Source organism: Eschrichtius robustus, chromosome 6, assembly GCF_028021215.1.
Source record: "Eschrichtius robustus isolate mEscRob2 chromosome 6, mEscRob2.pri, whole genome shotgun sequence".
NCBI lineage: Eukaryota > Metazoa > Chordata > Mammalia > Artiodactyla > Eschrichtiidae > Eschrichtius > Eschrichtius robustus.
In genome coordinates this window covers 61,991,356-62,010,965 of record NC_090829.1, presented here as the reverse complement: position 1 = coordinate 62,010,965, position 19,610 = coordinate 61,991,356, and the positions used below count along the sequence as shown (strand labels likewise).

The window sequence follows — 19,610 nt, the reverse complement described above, 5'->3', positions numbered from 1 at the left end:
ATGTAACCACTGTTAACTAATACGTAATTGGGAAGGAACTGACAATGTTCAAAGGAGAAAAATTAATGAACACAGAAAAATGTTCAGCCTTTCTTTTTTTTCTTTCCTTCCTTTTTTTTCTTGGCCGTGCTGCATGGCTTGCAGGATCTTAGTTCCCCAACCAGCGATTGAACTCAGGCCCTGGGAGTGAAAGCGCCGAGTCCTAACCACTGGAACTGCCAGGGAACTCCCTGTTCAGCCTTTCTAGTAACACAATAAATTAAAACTAGTTTTAAAACTATAAAACTATTATCTACAAAATTAGCAAAAATTTAAAAACTATAATACTTAATACTAGGGACTTCCCTGGTGGCGCAGTGGTTAAGAATCTGCCTGCCAATGCAGGGGACACCCGCACACAGCAGAAAAGCCCGCGCACAGCAACAAAGCCCCAACGCAGCCAAAAATAAATAAATAAATAAATTTTAAAAACACAAAAAACAAAACTTAATACTAGTAACATTTTGAAACAATAATAAGCCTCATAAACTTATACTTAGCTCATAGCAATAAAAATTAATCCAATGTTTTTGGAAAGTAACGTGTCAGTAGGTTTAATAAAGGCCAAATTCGATTAGGGTTTTAATCTAATAATTCCACTTTTGCAGCTCTGTCTGTTCTTAGGGAATAATGTAGTATTAGACTATAAACTCTAGGAGTCAGGAGCTATAACTGTTTCTTTACTGCTGCATTCCCAGTATCTAGCACTATGCCTCAGTTATTGGAGGCACTCAATATATGATGAATAAATGGGCAATAAAAATGTTCTCAAATCCTTTGATTAAGTAATACTGTGGAACTCTATCATTCACTTACTCATTCAACAGATATTCATTGAGTGTCTATTCTGTTCTAGGTATTTCAATTCCATAGTTAAGTGAATTTAACACACACTAATCTTAGTTGCATATATCACAGAATTCAATAAAAGGAAAAACTTAAGTGCATAAAATTAAGTCCATAAAGATAGTTATTCTTTTCAACTGTCAACAAACATGTAGTAAGGCCTCCTATATGCCAGATCTGTTCTAGGTGCTTGGGATACATCAGTGAACAAAACACACAAAGATGTCTGTCCTTGAGTTTATCTCCTTGGAGAAGGAGATAATAAGCAACAAACATAATAAATAAGTACATTACATAGTATACTAGAAGGTATTATGTGCTATTAAAAAAAAGCAGGAGAGGGTAAGAAGGATTAAGTCACAGTATTAAATAGTCAAAGTAGGTCTCACTGAAGAGGTGATTTAAGCAAAGACTAGAAGGTGGTAAAGGAGTTAGATAAAGAACAGCTAGTGAAAAGGTAGAAGTGGATATGGCATGTTCAAGGGAAAATAAGGAGGCCAGTGTAGCTGGAGGGTGAGGCAAGAGGGAGAAGGGTCAAAAATTAGATCAGAGATCAGTTGGGGATGGAGGCAATCAGTAAGATCATTATAAAGATATGAGTGAGACAGAAAAGCCATTGTAAGGTTTGGGCAGAGGAATGCCATGATCTGACTTACATTTAAAAAGGATGACTCTGGCTGCTTTTGTGAGAACAGACTGACTGCAAGGGAAAGAAGAGTAAAAGCAGAAAAACCAGTAAGGAAGCCTTTGATAGCAGTAATCCAAGCAGGAGATAATGCTGGTTTGGATCAATTTAGTAGCAGAGAAGGGGGTGAAAGATGGTCAGGTTCTGGATGTATTTTGAAGGTAAACCTATAAGATATTCTGATGGATTGGGATGAGATGTGGGAGAGGAGGTGACAAGAGGTGAGCGGAGAGGGGATGAAGGAGTCATGGCTGACTCCAAGGTTTCTGGCCTGAACAACTGAAAAGATGGACTGTCATCAGCTGAAATGGGAAAGGCCGTTAGCATAAAAACTTCTGGAGGAAAGATCAGGAATTCAGTTTTCAACATGATTCATTTGAGATTTTTACTAAATATCCAAGTGGAATTGTGGAACAGGAAGTTGGATATAAGAATCTGAAGACTAGGAAAGAAATCTGGGATTGAGATATAAATTTGGAGTCATCAGCATATAGATAGTCTTGAAAGCCATCAGCCGGGATGAGATCACAAAGAGTGAGTTCAGATAGTGAAAGGTATAGGTAGAGGAGGGAAGAGGACTGAGGATAGTCCTGGGGCACTCTAACATCAAGAAGTCAGAGAGAAGAGGAGAAATCAGCCAAAGAGATTGAGAAGGAGGGACTACTGAAGTAAGAGGAAAATCAAGAGAGGGAAATGTCCTGGAAGCCAAGTGAACAAGTTGTACCAAAGAGGAGGGAATGATGAACTATCTAACTACTGGATTCTGAGTTCATGAACTTATACGTAATAAGGTGTCATGCAATATTTCTAATAGCAAAACAATGGAAGAGTTAAGTATGGAAAGACTGGGGAACCGTTAGGTTCTAGTACATTTACTTAGACTATTAAGCAGCCATTAAAAAAGATCATTAAGAATACTGTGCAGTAAGATGGAAAATACTTTAAAAAAACCCAAAGGCAATCCATATTCTTTCAAGAAATATTAGAAAATATGGAGAATAAAAAAGGTGATTAAAAAGCAGCTGAAATCCTACCACCAAGAAATAAGTACTAACATTCTGACATGTAATTCCTCTAGGTTTTTCTTTCTCTCTATACTTATTTATTTTTTCTATCTAACTACTTAACTACCTATCAAATACACATACATACACACTTCTTTTTATATAATTGGGATCATATGAGACTACAGCTCTATAACATTTTATTCAATATTGTATTTCAGTATGTTCCTATGTCATTAAATTCTTTGAAAGCATCATTTTTGTTACCTACCTAATTCATCTTACATCTATACCATAAAGCCATTTAAGCATTCCTCCTACTTGGATGTTAAAAATGCTTTCAATATTTCCCTTATAAATAGCATATAGTATAGTAAACTGAAAAAATACAGTTAGAGATACATAAAATATCTTTACAGCTGTGAGTTCCTCAAGGATGGAAACTGTGCTTATTAATCTTATTTATCACTTATCATAATGAGCACAAAGGTACTCACTCAACAATAATTTGTTGAATGAATGAATAAAAACAGCAATAAAAATTTTAAAGTAGTGGTATAATTATGAGTTATTTTTCTATTACAAAAGTCTTCTGTAGTAATTACATTACATTTGTATTTAAAAAAATATATACTTTCAGTAAGGAAGAGGAAAAGAGAAAATAAAGAGGAACACCTTATATTTAACAGTGAATTATTTCTTATTTAAAAAAAATTTTTTTTAAACTTTCTCCCCATTTTCCAAATAATGTAAAACCACCCACCAAAGCATTAGTTACATTTGATCTCATATTAATCTTATGCTTTCTTAATGCTGCATCATTTTCTAGTTTTTAATACTAATCTTTTAATAATTCACCCTTGTCTGAGACTTGGAAATAACAGCAATAGAGAACTCTTAAAGTACTAAATTCTTCACAGTTAAATCTATCTTATAATTTAAATGCTCTTAAAGCATAGAACTCCAAATTTTTACAGTTAATTGGAAAACACCGTATTGTATCCATATTTGACTTTGATGAAAATGCAAGATCTTTATAATATCACAGAGAAAACTCCATTATAAATATATGGATCCAGAATAAAGATATGTAAGAGATCTGAAAAATCCAATGACTAGTGATAAGATTTTAAAACATTTCAACCAACAAATGGAGATGGAGAATATGACAAGAAGCTGAGGGTAATTTTTACAATGTGGTTATAATTTATATTCTATCACCAGTTATTGAGTAAAAATGAGTAGTTTCTCATGGAAGTCTTTAATAATAAAAAGTTGTTTCCATTCCATAGACCACAATAATTAGCATAGCACTCACTGAAAGATGACTTATACTGTATTAATATTGAGTAAATTGTAATGTTAAAAGGAGTTAGTTCCTACTGAACACAAAGACATGGCCCTTGCCTTCATGGAGCACATATATACACACGCACGCACACACGCACACCGTTAGATTATTTTCTTCTAAGGAAATAATCTTATTTCTGTTGTAACTACTATTATAAAGTTTATTGCTATTGTTATAAAGCCAATTCATACCAAAGTAGAAGGTAATAGGAAAGAACATGTGAATAAAAGCATGGCTTTTGAATTAATACTTTGGCTTAGAATTCTGGCAAATTCTGCTTTTAGCTTTTTTCCCCTTTAACAGAACTCCCACCTTGCTCCCCCCAATAATGTCAATTAGCTAACTAACTCAGTGCACGTTTATCATTGTAAAAACGAAATCTGTAAACAGAACTTAAAATGAGTATGGTGATTATCACACCATACCTGTACAAGTCTGCTTCTGGTTGCTGACATTCTATCACAGCTATAAGAGTGTCCAAATTGGCAACTGTTTGTAATACTGCTGTTTCTGGAACTGCCACATGGGTCTGAAAAAAAGAAAAATTAAATCACACAGTTTTGATATCTACATGGGACTTTAGATAACATTTATTTCAAACCTCTTTTACATATGAAATCACAGCATTCTGTAGCTGAGATCACTTAGCTAGATGGCAGAAGAGAAAGAAAAATGTAAAATAACAAGTAGTAAAAGGAGCTACTGTGATTACCTGTCTACAGAGGACATCTGCATACCAGGAAATTAAGTCTGTGTTAACAGTCATTACTGCTCTAAGTTTATTATAAAAAATTTAATAGGGGGAAAAAAGTGAATCAAATAAAATCCTTGATTGTATTAATACTTTGAAAATTGAGAAAAATGTAAATGTGTCCCCTATCTAAAAAAGCACCAATGTATTAGAAGATTATTTTTTTCCTAAAAACACTTTTCACTTTTCTTAAACTTGACTAAATTATGTGAGGCTATCCTTGAAGTAAATGTATAATAACATTATTTCTTTAAAAAAAACTTAACTTTTAAAAAGTTTCAGTAATTGAAAACATTTCTCCTTTATCAGGTCAAACTTTATTACCTTAACCAAAGGAAAATATTACTATAATCCAAAGACATTTTGTTCACCAAGAGCTACACTCAAACATAAGCATGTGCAAACCTTCAGGTTAGTTTCTCCATCCAAGCTAGCAGTTGTAACGTGACAAGAACCATCAAGTCGATCTGAGGACAGAAGCACCAAATCTGCAGGGAAAATTTCATCTTTGGCTACTCGAACAATATCACCCACCTATGAAGAATTTTGGGGAAAAGTGGATATACAGATTTTAAAAGGCAAGGACTTAATTTTATTGAGTTCTAAACAAGTGGTCTATCATAATATTTTAATGTAGGAAAGCAGACTTTTAACTAAAACATAATCAGAGAATTTGTGATTTCAAAATATAATTGATTTCTATTATTTACTAAGTGCATACCCGAATGTTTTTTGATCTAGTTTTTACAAGGCCACCACTTCGAACAACATAAACAGGAGCTCCATTAACTTCATTATCTGAGTTATGTCTTAACCAATCTTCATATCCCTGTAAACATCAAAAGAATAAAAAATGCCTCTCTTAGTATTAGAAGATACTTTTTATCAAATGAGAAAAAGAAACATAAAAACTTCCCCCAAACATTTCATTCATTAGAATTATGTTAGGCTATTCTGACTCAGGTATTTGACATTCATCACTACTAGAAACACTCTCTTCTCTTGGTTTTCATCACATACATGTTCCTGGTTTTCATACTATCTCTCTAGTTACTCCTCCTCAGCTTCCTTATGGGAGGCTCCTTCTACGTCACCTTAATGGGCCTTTTTTTTCACCGTTCACTTTCTCACTACCAGATTTCTTCTATCCCTGTGTCTTCAAAAAGTTCTGAAATTTAGGGACTTCCCTGGTGGTGCAGTGGTTAAGAATCTGCCTGCTAATGCAGGGGACACGGGTTCGAGCCCTGGTCTGGGAAGATCTCACATGCCGCGGAGCAACTAAGCCCGTGTGCCACAACTACTGAGCCTGCGCTCTAGAGCCCACAAGCCACAACTACTGAGCCCACGAGCCACAACTACTGAAGCCTGTGCACCTAGAGCCTGTGCTCTGCAACAAGAGAAGTCACCGCAATGAGACGCCCACGCACTGCAACGAAGAGTAGCCCCCGCTGGCCACAACTAGAGAAAGCCCGTGCACAGCAACAAAGACCCAACGCAGCCAAAAATAAATAAATAAAAATAAATAAATTTACATTAAAAAAGGGAAACATAAGCATTTCACAAAGAATCTTTGATTAAATGTTAAAGAGTGGCAATTTTTAAAAAAGATTTATTTATTTTTTATTTGCTTGCACTGAGTCTTAGTTGCGGCAGGAGGGCTCCTTAGTTGTGGCTTGCGGGCTCCTTAGTTGTGCCTCACTAGCTCCTTAGTTGCGGCATGCATGTGGGATCTAGTTCCCTGACCAGGGATCAAACCCAGGGCCCCTGCATTGGGAGCGTGGAGCCTTATCCACTGGAAATGACTTATGCTATTTTAGAGAAAATTCAAGAACTCAGAGGTATAGCACAAGTATAGATAATGGAATGATATCTAAGAGATAACATTAAGTGATAAAAGTAAGGTACAGAATGTGTTGTAGTCTATGCTATCATTTGTGAAAAATATATGCTTACTAATGTGAACACTTCGTATAGATACCTGGACTAATGTACAAATAATGGCTCCCTCAGGGGAGGAGAACTAGGAGACTAAGGGATAGGAACATAAAGAGACTTTTACTATATGTTATTTTATTTATTTACTTAAATATTTATTTGGTTTACAACAGCCAGGACATGGAAGCAACCTAAGTGTCCATCGACAGATGAATGGATAAAGAAGATGTGGCAGATATATACAATGGAATATTACTCAACCATAAAAAAAATGAAATTGAGTTATTGGTAGTGAGGTGGATGGACTTAGAGTCTATCATACAGAGTGAAGTAAGTCAGAAAGAGAAAAATAAATACTGTATGCTACATACATATGGAATCTAAAAAAAAAAAAAAAGGTTCTGAAGAACCTAGGGGCAGGACAGGAATAAAGACGCAGACGTAGAGAATGGACTTGAGGACATGGGGAGGGGGAAGGGTAAGCTGGGACGAAGTGAGAGAGTGGCATGGACATATGTACACTACCAAAAGTAAAATAGATAGCTAGTGGGAAGCAGCCACATAGCACAGGGAGATCAGCTAGGTGCTTTGTGACCACCTAGGGTAGAGGGGTGGGATAGGGAGGGTGGGAGGGAGGGAGAGGCAAGAGGGAGGAGATATGGGGATATATGTATATGTATAGCTGATTCACTTTGTTATAAAGCAGAAACTAACACACCATCGTAAAGCAATTATACTCCAATAAAGACGTTAAAAAAAAAATTATTTGGCTGTGCTGAGTCTTAGTTGCGGCATGTGGGATCTTCGTTCCAGCATGCAGGATCTTTAGCTGTGGCATGTGGGATCTAGTCCCCTGAACAGGGACTGAACCCAGGTCCCCTGCATTGGGTGCACACAGTCTTAACTGCTGGACCACCAGGGAAGTCCCTATATGTTATTTTATACTGTTTCCATTTTTTAAAAATATGTGCATCTATTACCTAAAAATACTATAACATTATAAAATATAAAACAAATACTAAAGATTGCTCTGAAGGTCTATGTTTTTCAGGGAGAATCCTTTTGGGAAAGCATTTTTAAGACACAAATTATGTTGGCTCAATTTAAGATGTGGTATGTTAATTTTAGAGAAATTTAACTGAGAGTCAAAATACTTTTCCTGAAACTGTCAAAAAGCATACTTTTATAGTCAGATGACATCAATAAAGCAATAATTTTAAAATTATCTTTTTCTGAAGTTATCATTCCATTTACTTCCATTGACAAATTTAAACTAAAACAAAAATGTATTAGAAATCTTTGGCTTACAAGTACAAATGAAAGTATCATTACATACAATCTATGATACAAAATAGACTGCTTTTTCACAAGAGCAGTCATAAGCAGATTTACTTAGGGTTTTTTTATTTTGATTTTTTAAAAATTTGTTTTGTTTTGTTTTTAGCAGTTATACAGCGATTTTATAGTGCAGGGATTGCAAGTGCTAACATAATTTCTGATTTTTCAATTGAAAACTCTAGAGACCATTTCTTGATGTTTCCTACCCTGGAAAATGTTGCTTCCCTTGATTCTTCAGACTCTTGTTGTTCTGCTTTTTACATTCCTAATTACCTTTCATATCTTGCTTACTATTATTCTTTTGTGTAGATACATTTGTCTCCCCAAATCCAAATATATATCAGCAACAACTCTAAACAGTTGGGGAGGCATACAGTTAAAATCTTTTTAAACACAAGTTTACAAACTATAATTCATCCTACATGTCACTGCCAGATATGTCACTGCCAGATTAAGCTTTCCAAAACACTGTTTTAATTCACTATCCTGTTCAAACCCCTCCTGATAACTCTCAAAGAGTCTTCCAGCCTCTTTAATTTAGTACCAACATCCATTTCCAGTATGTTATCTTTTAGTACATTCCTACACAGGGTCAAACATTAGTCAGATATGTCATTCCCTAAAATAGGTCTTGCCTTTTCTTCCATTTAAGTCTTTGCTCAAGTTGTTTGTTTCTATCTCACTTTCTTTACCAACTATCATTTTATCCATATTCCAAGTCTCATCTCTAATAATATTTCTTCCATGAAGCCTTCCTTGATTATCCAGATGAAGTGTTCCATCCTTTCTCTGAATACCTACAGCTCACTGGCTCTTTCTATGATCTTATTAAACTATAATTATTTTTGTATTTGGTCTTGCCTTCTCTACTTCATACGTTTTAAGCTCATACAGGACAAAGATTATGATATTTACCAGAGCACTATATCTTGCATTACACAACTAAAGAGAAGACAATATGCAAATATAGTTGGAAGAAGTTAAAAAAAAAAAAATCTAACAACTTCATTCATATTAAAGTATAAACCAGGGCAAGAAGTATTACAACATTTAACATTGCCTTAAAAATATTCAAGAGATTCATTCATTCATTTATTCACCTATCAAACATTTACTGAAGGCCAAATATGTGCACAACCTTGTTCTGGTCACTGGTAATAAACTAGTAATATAAAACAAAGTCTCTGCCCTCATTGAATGAAACATTCAAATGAAGACGACAGACAAACTAATGAATAAGCATTTATTCAGTAGAACCATAGGCAGGCAAAAATGATATGAAGCAAAAAGACCAGAGCAGCAAAGGAGAGAGTGACACAGAGGTCAGGAAAAGCCTAAGATATCCAAGTGGAAACAGTTGTATTTCCAAGCACAAAAAGTTGTATATGTGTGTCTGGAGTTCAGAGCATAGTTTCAGGATACATGTAAATTTGAGACCCATCAACATGTAAATGGTACCTTAAGCCACTAGATTGGAAGAAATCACCAAAAAGGAAACTATATATAGAAAAGAGGTCCAAGGGACAAATGTGTTTTACTTTGATGAAATAAATGACATCTACAAAGCCAAGTAAATATGTAATTGCATTAAGGGATGTGGATGCTTACTGACTAAGAGGAATTCTCATCTCCAACAGAACACCAAATATAGGGAAATCAAACTTAGAACAGTAGCATGATATTCTAACACACTAGATAAATAATGTAACTGTTAATCTACAGACTCCCCTTACCCTTATCATGTAAGTAATAAATATACTACATCTCAGAATTATAAAATGTTTTCCAATTTTGTTTCCATGTCAATTTATACCTTATCCCTAAATCTTATATAATGAATATTTATCATACTGACACAAGAAAATTCAAATTAACTCCCTTTCAGGAGGAAGGGTTCAGTTCTGTATAATTGAGCCTCTGGTCCAATATCTTCTCAAAGATATTTTGAGAAGTGGTAGTATGTAAACATGACATTTCTAGGAATTTTTAAACTCTTACTTGTCATGTTTATCCAATAATACTGTTTTTCTATACCTACATTTTAATATCAATTCAAGATCTGGTTGAAGCTATTTCCCCTAGAGTACTACTTTACATAAAAATCGAGGGCTTCCCTGGTGGCGCAGTGGTTGGGAATCTGCCTGCTGGTGCAGGGGACACGGGTTCGAGCCCTGGTCTGGGAGGATCCCACATGCCGCGGAGCAACTGGGCCCATGAGCCACAGTTGCTGAGTCTGCGCGTCTGGAGCCTGTACTCCGCAACAAGAGAGGCCGCGATAGTGAGAGGCCCACGCACCGCGATGAAGAGTGGCCCCCGCTTGCCGCAACTAGAGAAAGCCCTCGCACAGAAACGAAGACCCAACACAGCCATAAATAAATAAAAATAAATAAATTAAAAAAAAAAAAATCGACCTCACCAGAGGAAGTTGTAAAAAGTAGGAAAGCACTATATAATTTTTATTCAGAAATGTTCATGCCAGAAGTACATGTTCCACTCCTTATAAACATATCCCCTTTGAAATGTATTTCCTTTAAATACGACCAAACTCTACAAAGATGATTATAATAATTAATCTGTTTCATATATGAATTGGTTTGTACATATAAAATGCTTGTCTTTGGATGCTTCCTAGGTGTATCAAAGGAACGACATATTTTAACAATTGTAATCATCCCATCAGTCACCAGGTACCTGATAACGATGGCTTAACTCAGTTTAATTTTACCATAGGCAGAATCAAATAAATTTCTTCTTATGAAAATTATTTTCACAACAATAAATCTTACTTTGGAGTGGAAATATTAAGCAACTTCTGAATGACTTGGGAGAAAAAAAACAATACAAAGTATTTCATACCTGCTTTATGGCAGTTACTGTTATCACAAAGAATAACGGAAGTCCACTGGTAATTGGACTGGTAGGTGTATCAATCATAAGCTGGATTAAAAAACAGAGAAGGCAGAGTACATTTTATATTGTACACATCACACTATTAACATCTAGAATCTCATAATTATTGGGAAATCTGAAAACATTACACAAAACATGTATCATGGTCCAGATGAAAAAATAACATGAGAGAGACTACGCAGTGAGTGTAGTTTAGTTCACAGTTTCACAAGTTCACTTTGATGGCCTTTATATGGGGTTAAGAATATCTAAATGTATTACATACCCACAAATACTGCTAGAGTGGACTCAGTCTCTGCTTTCGTAACACAGAGTACTTAAGGTCTTCCTCGGTATTTGCCTTGGAGGGGAGCTATAGCTGCTCAGAATCTCATTTCACATTTCTTTGCCCATCCTGAGAAATGCTGTAAAGTCTGTCAGTTTTTACCCTGGGATCCAGAATAAACTCACCACTTAGGGAGAGAGAACAAGAAATGGGACTAGGGAAAGGGTTTCTTTCTACAAGCGATACTGTTACACCTAGCGGAGCCAGAAGGGTACAACTTGGAAAATGCTGCTGCAATTATCTAAATCATACAACTGAGATTTCAATAAACTGCTGGAAAAGAAATATTTGCAGTAATTATATTTGGTTATTTAGAACATGGGTCTAACGATTTATTAATATTCCTTTACTCTGGGTAGGCCAATTAAATTTGTTCTACTCCACACACAAGCTGAATTCCTGATCTTAGCTAGTAATTTCACAAATGCATGTTACATGGACATAGTAAGTATAAATTTCTCATTTTTCCAACTAAACCAAGCTGAAGTTCTATTGATGAAAAAAAATCAGAAGTTCCTTTTCTGTTCATGAAGCAAAGCAATTAAAAAAAAAAGTTTCCTCAAGCTTTACAGTGACTACTTCACAAGTTTTTTTTCTTTTGAAAGCCCAGGTTCTATGGAGAGAAAAGTTCAGAGTTTATACAAAAATTCAATGCCACACTGGAGGAGACTGCCAAGGTATTATCAGAAAAGAATAACCTCTTTAAAAGAAAATGAAATCACTTATTTTAAATCTTGATTTACACTCAAGTTTCATAAGCTGTTCTCTTGATATTTTGACATTAGGAAAAAAAGCACAATGTGAAAATCAAGAAACTGTCAAACAGCTTATAATGAACATAGATTTAGGTTAAAAAATAGTCTCCTGGAGAAAAATCAATATTCACGGGGATTCTTAAAAATTATAATTAAAAAAATTTTTAAATAAAAGTAAAATTTAAATTAAAAAAAATAAAAGCCAAAGAAAGATTTACTTTGTACAAAGATGGTTCCATAGGCAGAAATGTGCCAAAAACATGTGCTGTATATTATAAGCCAAAATATTTATGTCCGAGGCAGAACATCTGAAAGGATGATGTTATTTTCTTGGCTTTGATTATGATTATCAGCACCATAGCAATCAGTGATAAAACAAAATACAATTAATCTTAAAATTCATTGGCTATTTTTCAGACATCTTGATGCGGTTTAAATCATTGTATTCAGTGAATACAATGGGGAAGCTCTGCAAAAAAAAAAAAATGGTCCCACAGTCAAATGATTTAGAATGAAATATAACTTTTCCCTGAAGATATATTTTTAGAACCCATGTCTATAAACTTAACAATTTATGAAGTGATAAAGCTTACCTGAACCAAAAATATAATAAGAAAATAAAAGTTTGCCACTCTTCTGAATTGTTCAAATAAATTTTTTGGAACAAAATTCCACACAGTATACTAAAAAAAAAAAAGAAAAAAAAAAAGAAAAAAAAAGATCAATAAGTTAATATTTTAAAATAATATATACTATATACATATAATAACAAGAAAAGTAGTATCAGATTTACTAAGCCCTTAGACAAATTCATGTAACTCTCAATGCTACAAAAACTATCTGGTTTTTAGAGTTTCAGGGCTTTTATTCTAATTTTTTCTGTCTCTTACTATTTATTGGCAATTTTAGTATAATTTTTAAAAATGAGATAAACTGGAACCCATCAATTTTGCTATTAAATTCTTGGTTTTTTAGAAGTTGGAGATGGCAGATCTAAAATAATATTTTAATAATTGATTTTGGATTTTGGTTACACAAGACTGAACCTAATGCTGAAGATGAAGTAAGAGTTGATAGAAATGCTAACACTGGATTCAATTTATTTTAAATTTTATTAAATTTATATTATATTATATTTATTTATTTATTTTATATTTTATTTATTCAGAAACAGAGGAAATGGTATAATTATTCAGTTATTCCGTTAAGCGTGGGATATGGAAAAATAACCTAGAATGTGAAAAAGATTAAAAATTACTTTAGATAAGTGATCACTGGTATAACCATCAAGAAAATCTCATAAAGGATATGAAAATCTGTCACAATGTCAATTTTTAAAGACAGTAGAGTATAATGGTTACGAACATAGATGGTAAAGGGTTAAACTGCTGTGGCCTAAATCCTAATCCAAGGTCATTTAGTGACCTTGGACCTAATCTCTTTGTACCTCACTTTGTGCCTCTATAAAATGAGGACAATAATAACAATCATACTGTATAGGGTTGTTATAAAAATTAAATGAGCTAATATATTTATGAAGCACTTACAACAGACCCTGGCTCATATTAACTGCTGTGTGTCTGTTGTTACATTATTAATCAGTTTATAAGCCTATAATGCTATATTATGGGGGCAGGGTAATATCGTACAAATTTTACTTGTGCCACTCACTATTCACAACACAACTTTATGCATGAAACAGGGAAACACTTCACAGCACTGTTACTTTACCCTATGTCCATTCTCTCAGTAGAATGTAAGATCCCTAGAGACACTGTTTTATTTACTGCTCTATCGCAGTTACACTAGAGCACACAGTTAAGAGATCAAAACTTTAGCAGAATAGATAAATAAGTAAATATGGTTGGAAAAAGAATTTTTTTTCCAGATAACTCTCCTGATGTCAGGCAATAACCATTGGTCAATTCAACTACTGACCAATAACCATTGGTCAATTCAACTATTGACCAATAACCACTGGTCAATTCAACCACTGACCAATTCAAGATTTTCTCTGGTGCAATGGAAGACGGTTCTAATTTCTGAATTTTGGTATGTCAGAAATTTACTTCTTAATCAGTTTTTTCCTTTTCTTTTTTTTTGGCTGCGCTGTGCGGCTTGCAGGATTTTAGTTCCCTGACTAGGATTGAACCCACGTCCTCAGCAGTAAGAGAGGAATCCTAACCACTGGACCACCAGGGAATTCCCTTAATCAGTTTTTTGAGACCTCAAACATCCTTTCACATATGAACAATTTTATAAATACAGTTAGGGTCCCAGAAGAGCCCACAAAAGCCTATTTGACCCAAGGGTATATAAAGAATAGTACAATGCCTAACACCTTCCTTTCTCAGGTGAAATTATATTTTCAGTTCTAATCTGGGATACCTGCAACATATTTACCTGTGGTAGTGGTAGCACCAGTGGCTCTAGAATCTGGGATTGGGAACTATGTTCAAGGCTCTAGAGAGAAGAGAGGTAGAGACTTCCTGGAACCAGAAGTCAGTGCTCAATGTGTGCATATGAGGTGGTAATTCTGGGTCAAACCACCGCCAGTTGATCTTCACTGGGGTAAAAAGGCAGTTGTCCCTACAGGGGTCATAGTATTTCCATGCAACTTCCTCAGCACCAGATCAAATGTATAAAACTTTATAGGAATTAACTTGACGATGTTCTATGTTTTACATCAATCTATATAATAGTGACAATATATTTTACCTTTCAGAATCTTGAAAAGAGCAACTATATAAGTTGGTAATAAAGTAAATTAATTTGTTTCAGGATGCTTTCTTTGGCTAGCTCAATAATACAATGGAAAAAGTGAGAATAAATAAAAATTTCTTAAGAAAGCTAGCTTACAAATGTTAGGAATTATTGTTTTTGGGTTTTCTGAAATACAAACATTAATATATTGAATGAGTCTAAATTCTGCGTTTGTCCTGTCACACATAGAGGAGGCACTCTAGTAGAATAATATTAAGACACATGAAAAAACTTCTAAGAAAAATAATTCATTATGCTTTAAAATTCTTTTAATTATTATGTAATAACAGTCAAGAAAAATGAACTAGAAGTATACCTTCTCTATAGCTATGTATACAACTTTATCATTGACTTTTTTCCTCCTAAGGTCTGACGTTAGTAAGAAAACGAAAACATGGTTATAAACTTAAACCTTCTGCAAGGAAATTTTTTTTTTAACATCTTTACTAGAGTATAATTAATTGCTTTACAATGGTGTGTTAGTTTCTGCTGTATAACAAAGTGAATCAGCTATACATATACATGTATCCCAATATCCCCTCCCTCTTGTGTCTCCCTCCCACCCTCCCTATCCCACCCCTCTAGGTGGACACAAAGCATCGAGCTGATCTCCATGTGCTATACAGCTGCTTCCCACTAGCTATCTATTTTACATTTGGTAGAGTATATATGTCCATGCCACCCTCTCACTTCATCCCAGCTTACCCTTCCCCCTCCCCGTGTCCACAAGTCCATACTCTACGTCTGCATCTTTATTCCTGTCCTGCCCCTAGGTTCTTCAGAACCATTTTTTTTCCTTTTTTTTTTTTTGATTCCATATATATGTGTTAGCATACGGTATTTGTTTTTCTCTTTCTGACTTACTTCACTCTGTATGACAGACTCTAGGTCCATCCACCTCACTACAAATAACTCAATTTCGTTTCTTTTTATGGCTGAGTGATATTCCATTGTATATATGTGCCACTTCTTCTTTATCCATTCATCTGTCAGTGGACACTTAGGTTGCTTCCATGTCCTGGCTAGTGTAAACAGAGCTGCAATGAACACTGTGGTACATGACTCTTTTTGAATTATGGTTTTCTCAGGGTATATTGCAAGGAAATTTAAATTTAAGATAAGGAAGTTACTATAGCAAATTAAATTAAGGACATATCATGCATCTACAATGTGTAAGACACACTATAAGAGGAACAAAGAGAAGAAATTTAATTTAAATAGAGGCGATTAAGAACAATGTATCAATAGCTATATTCAAAGATAAAGTAAAAGAAGGAATAGACAAAGAATTCAATGGGAAGGCAATTCAAGAAGTCAATGAGAAAGAAAAATTTAATGAAGGAGGTCACATTTGACACGGGGTTTAAGAGAGGAACACTCAGCAGACTGAAAATAGGGGGCAAACAGAGGGAGAACATTTCAGGAAGGAAAGACAGAATGAACAAAGGCAGCGAGGAGGGAAGTTGATCGTGGCTTTGTGGGATAGAAGATATACAGTCTGAAAGGAGTTTAGGGGAAAAATAGGGGAGTAGAAAGGCAGTAAAAAGGGAACAATGAGAAGCCAGCTTCAATTATGGTCAGGAAAAAAAAAGACACTGTCTATATAAATATCTACATTCTTGAAATTGTGGTCAAAAACATGAAATATACATTCTCTGCAAAAACATATAATCTACATTTAAAAAACTGCGGTTATCAATACAAAATCATAGCAAAGGCACAGTGGTAGGGAAGTTCAACATGAGTTCATGGAATAGCAGGTAATCTGGTTTGGAAGTTTAAAAAAGTGGTAGTGGAATAATAAGGAAGTAATAAGGGAGTAATGAGAAAGACAGTCTCCATGTGTGTGAAAAAAGGGCAATGTTTATTTAAATATCTACATTTTTGAAACTGTGGTCAAAAACATTAAACCTCATACTGCTGCATATAAAAAGTCATATAGTTAATCTCAGAAGTTCTCCAGGACACTCAGCTACCAGTATTTGCAGACTGTGAACTCCTAGCAGATAAGAATTATGAAAACTAGATTAAAACAAACTATTTAAAATCCTGGAACATGTCCAAAATATAGACAGAAACTGGAAGAGAGTTTAATTTCAAAAAAATTACAAATGGAAGGAGTATGAATGATAAACTATGGCTTCTTAGCCTAAAGATAATATCCAACTCTCACAGCTATAGCAGCCAGACAGTGGGGGAAAACTACCCCCTTATCAACAAAATATCACAGAGATTCAGAGTTCAGGGCTAGAAAAGTGGCTGCAAATTGATGGGAAAATACTGATCGTGAAACCATGCAAGGAAAATGACCCAAATTCAGGACATAAACTATCCAAACCTAGGCTGACAGCTAAACTATGCACTAAAAAGGAAATGAACTAATGATACTGATACTTGCAACAACAAGGATGAATCTCAAGAGTACTGTGTTAAGTGAAAAGAAGTCAGACACAAAAGACTCCTACTGTATGACTGTATTTATATGACATTCTGGAAAACACAAAACTATAGTTAAAGAAAGCAGATCAGCTGCTAGTGCTAAAGGTGAGGAAGAATGGGACTGGCTACTAACTTTTTGGAGTGACAAATATATTCTGTATCTTGATGACGGCGGTCACATGTTACACATTTGTCAAAACTTATCAAATTATACACTTAAAATTAGTGAATTTTATTGTATATAAATTATACCCAGTGTTTTAAAAATTTTTTTCAAGAAGGACTTTTATTTCTTGCATCACTTACTAAGAACTGTATCATTAATCTAAAGCTCCTCTATTACCCTAGATTCTGATATTTCCCCTTCCTTCCCTCTACTTTAGAACCACTGTCCAAAATGAGATGTCAGTAATGGGTGTGTTGCATATGTAAATAATGCAAAGGCTGGAAAAAAGGAACAGGGAAAAGGAACCATTGGCCTAAAACAACATCTTTAAGAAAAATGAGATCAGGATTAGAGAGAAAATATTAGTCGCCCTGGAAGAGAGGGAAGGAGCAATACAAAGATGCTTCTTAAGGTGGTCTATTAAGCAATAGCTATGCTCAGAGAGAACTTTACCCTCAGTTTCTGACTCACATCCTCTATAATTGCACTGTCCAATAAGGTAGCCACTAGTCACATGTGGCTACTGACAATTAAAAAAAATTAAAATTAAATTAAAAATTAAGTTCCTCAGTTACATTACCACATTTCAAGGCCTAAACAGCCCTATGTGGCTAACGGCTATCATATTAGACAGCATGGAAAACATTTCCATCATGAGAGAAGAGTCTATCAGATAGTCTATTTTGAAATTGAAGATTATAGAATAATGCTAAGACATCTTAAAAATGCCATAGGAAAAAATGAAACAAGGAAAAATATGTAAAAGTGAAGTGGTTCCTTGGTACTATAAAATGTTTATAGAAGAATGATAAAACTGGAGGAAGTCAGGCTTTAAAGTCACACAGAACTGAGTTCAAACTCCGATCTCATCCCTGGGTAAATTATTTCCCTGCACTTCAATTGAAAAAACTGATATAAAATCAGTATAACAACACTGTGTTAAAGCTATCTTAAAGTTGTTTTAAGAATTAAATAACATGAGAAGTACCTAATACAGTGTCTGGCACATGGTATAAATATTAGTTCCTTACTTTAATTGCAACTAAGGGTAATTTTTGGCATATTGGCTACCTGATATTAGCAACCAGAAACTTATTTTACAGTTCACAATTTTGGTTAAGATAAATCTACCAACCACCATTTCCTTGAATTTTTAAGGCTATAAATACAAACAAATCACCTTTTAAAACAAAATAGTACATAACCCACAGTTTTAGTAATAAAAGTGTTACTTCTTACCTTAGATGAAATGATCCGGTTATCTATAAATTTCTGAGGTGTGTAAAGGCCATACTGAGGAAACCTGTTGGCTATGTAAATAGTTCTTGTGTCACTTTGATGTGGTGGGTCAAAACCCTAAGGCCAAGCAAAAGAAAAATAATGGTCAACAAGGTTAGTTGTTTTGATTCTTTACTGCTCATTCTATTTAACTGATCATATTACACATATTATTACTGGCCTTGAACTGCATATAGGCTCAATCTATTTAATTATCAGAAGAGTTAAGCCATATATTTTTTTCTTTCAAAGTAAACAGGTACATTTTCTTCAGATATAAACTAACTAGGTAATAACCTCTGGTAATGAAAAATAATCCATACTCTGTCAGAAATGCTACCACAAGGAGACCTACAGAAGCACTTGAAGACAAGGCTTCTTTCCTTCCCTTTCATTCCTGGGGTTCCTTGCTTTTCTCCTGGGATAGATTCCCAGCCAGTGATATGGAAGTCCTGTGTAGCTAAGGCCCAGTCAGCACCTACCATATCTAAGCACAAAGGCTTAACATTTTATTTTACACCCAGATCAACTCGGTTTCAAAGAGCTTTGTTCCCAGAGGACTTAAAATGTATTGGATAGCCCAGATTCATTCCATACAAGCATTTCTTTGCGCTAGTTACATTATCAATCTACTCCCTGCAATATGGATATATGCTATAATTCTGGCCTCAAATTTAGAAGACCCTCAATTAAGGTACATTTCGGAATGATCTCTAGTGGAAAAGTTTGCCCTGGCGACAAGAATACTGATACTTTATTCCTACAGCATTGTACTCTTTTCCACAGTGGCAAGTGAATTTTTAAGACTCATTTGATAGATATCGGCATCCCTGTAAAATTTCCACTAAGCACAGACACACACAAATAGTGGAAATTCCCATATTACCTAGAGGGATATTTTATTTAGCACATCAGAATATTAGAAGTGCTATATATGGGTTTCAACTGCTGTTATTCATGGTTTTAAACAATTTATTTTGTGATCTTAGAAACAGCTAGTACAGAACTGTGCAAATTAAATGTAT

General features: G+C 34.6%; 1 protein-coding gene across 3 annotated transcripts in view; it reads right to left on the bottom strand.

Annotated features, from left to right (window-relative positions):
* ATP11B (ATPase phospholipid transporting 11B (putative)) overlaps window positions 1-19,610 on the bottom strand; it is a 126,167-nt gene that overhangs the window by 82,848 nt on the left and 23,709 nt on the right. For all 3 annotated transcript variants that reach the window (XM_068546299.1, XM_068546297.1, XM_068546300.1), the window contains exons 2-7: window positions 18,547-18,663; window positions 12,533-12,622; window positions 10,806-10,886; window positions 5,398-5,505; window positions 5,082-5,210; window positions 4,351-4,454 (exon numbers count right to left, since the gene is read on the bottom strand). In XM_068546299.1, the coding sequence (XP_068402400.1) occupies window positions 4,351-4,454; window positions 5,082-5,210; window positions 5,398-5,505; window positions 10,806-10,886; window positions 12,533-12,622; window positions 18,547-18,663 (629 nt within the window). The remainder of the gene's footprint in view (window positions 1-4,350; window positions 4,455-5,081; window positions 5,211-5,397; window positions 5,506-10,805; window positions 10,887-12,532; window positions 12,623-18,546; window positions 18,664-19,610) is intronic.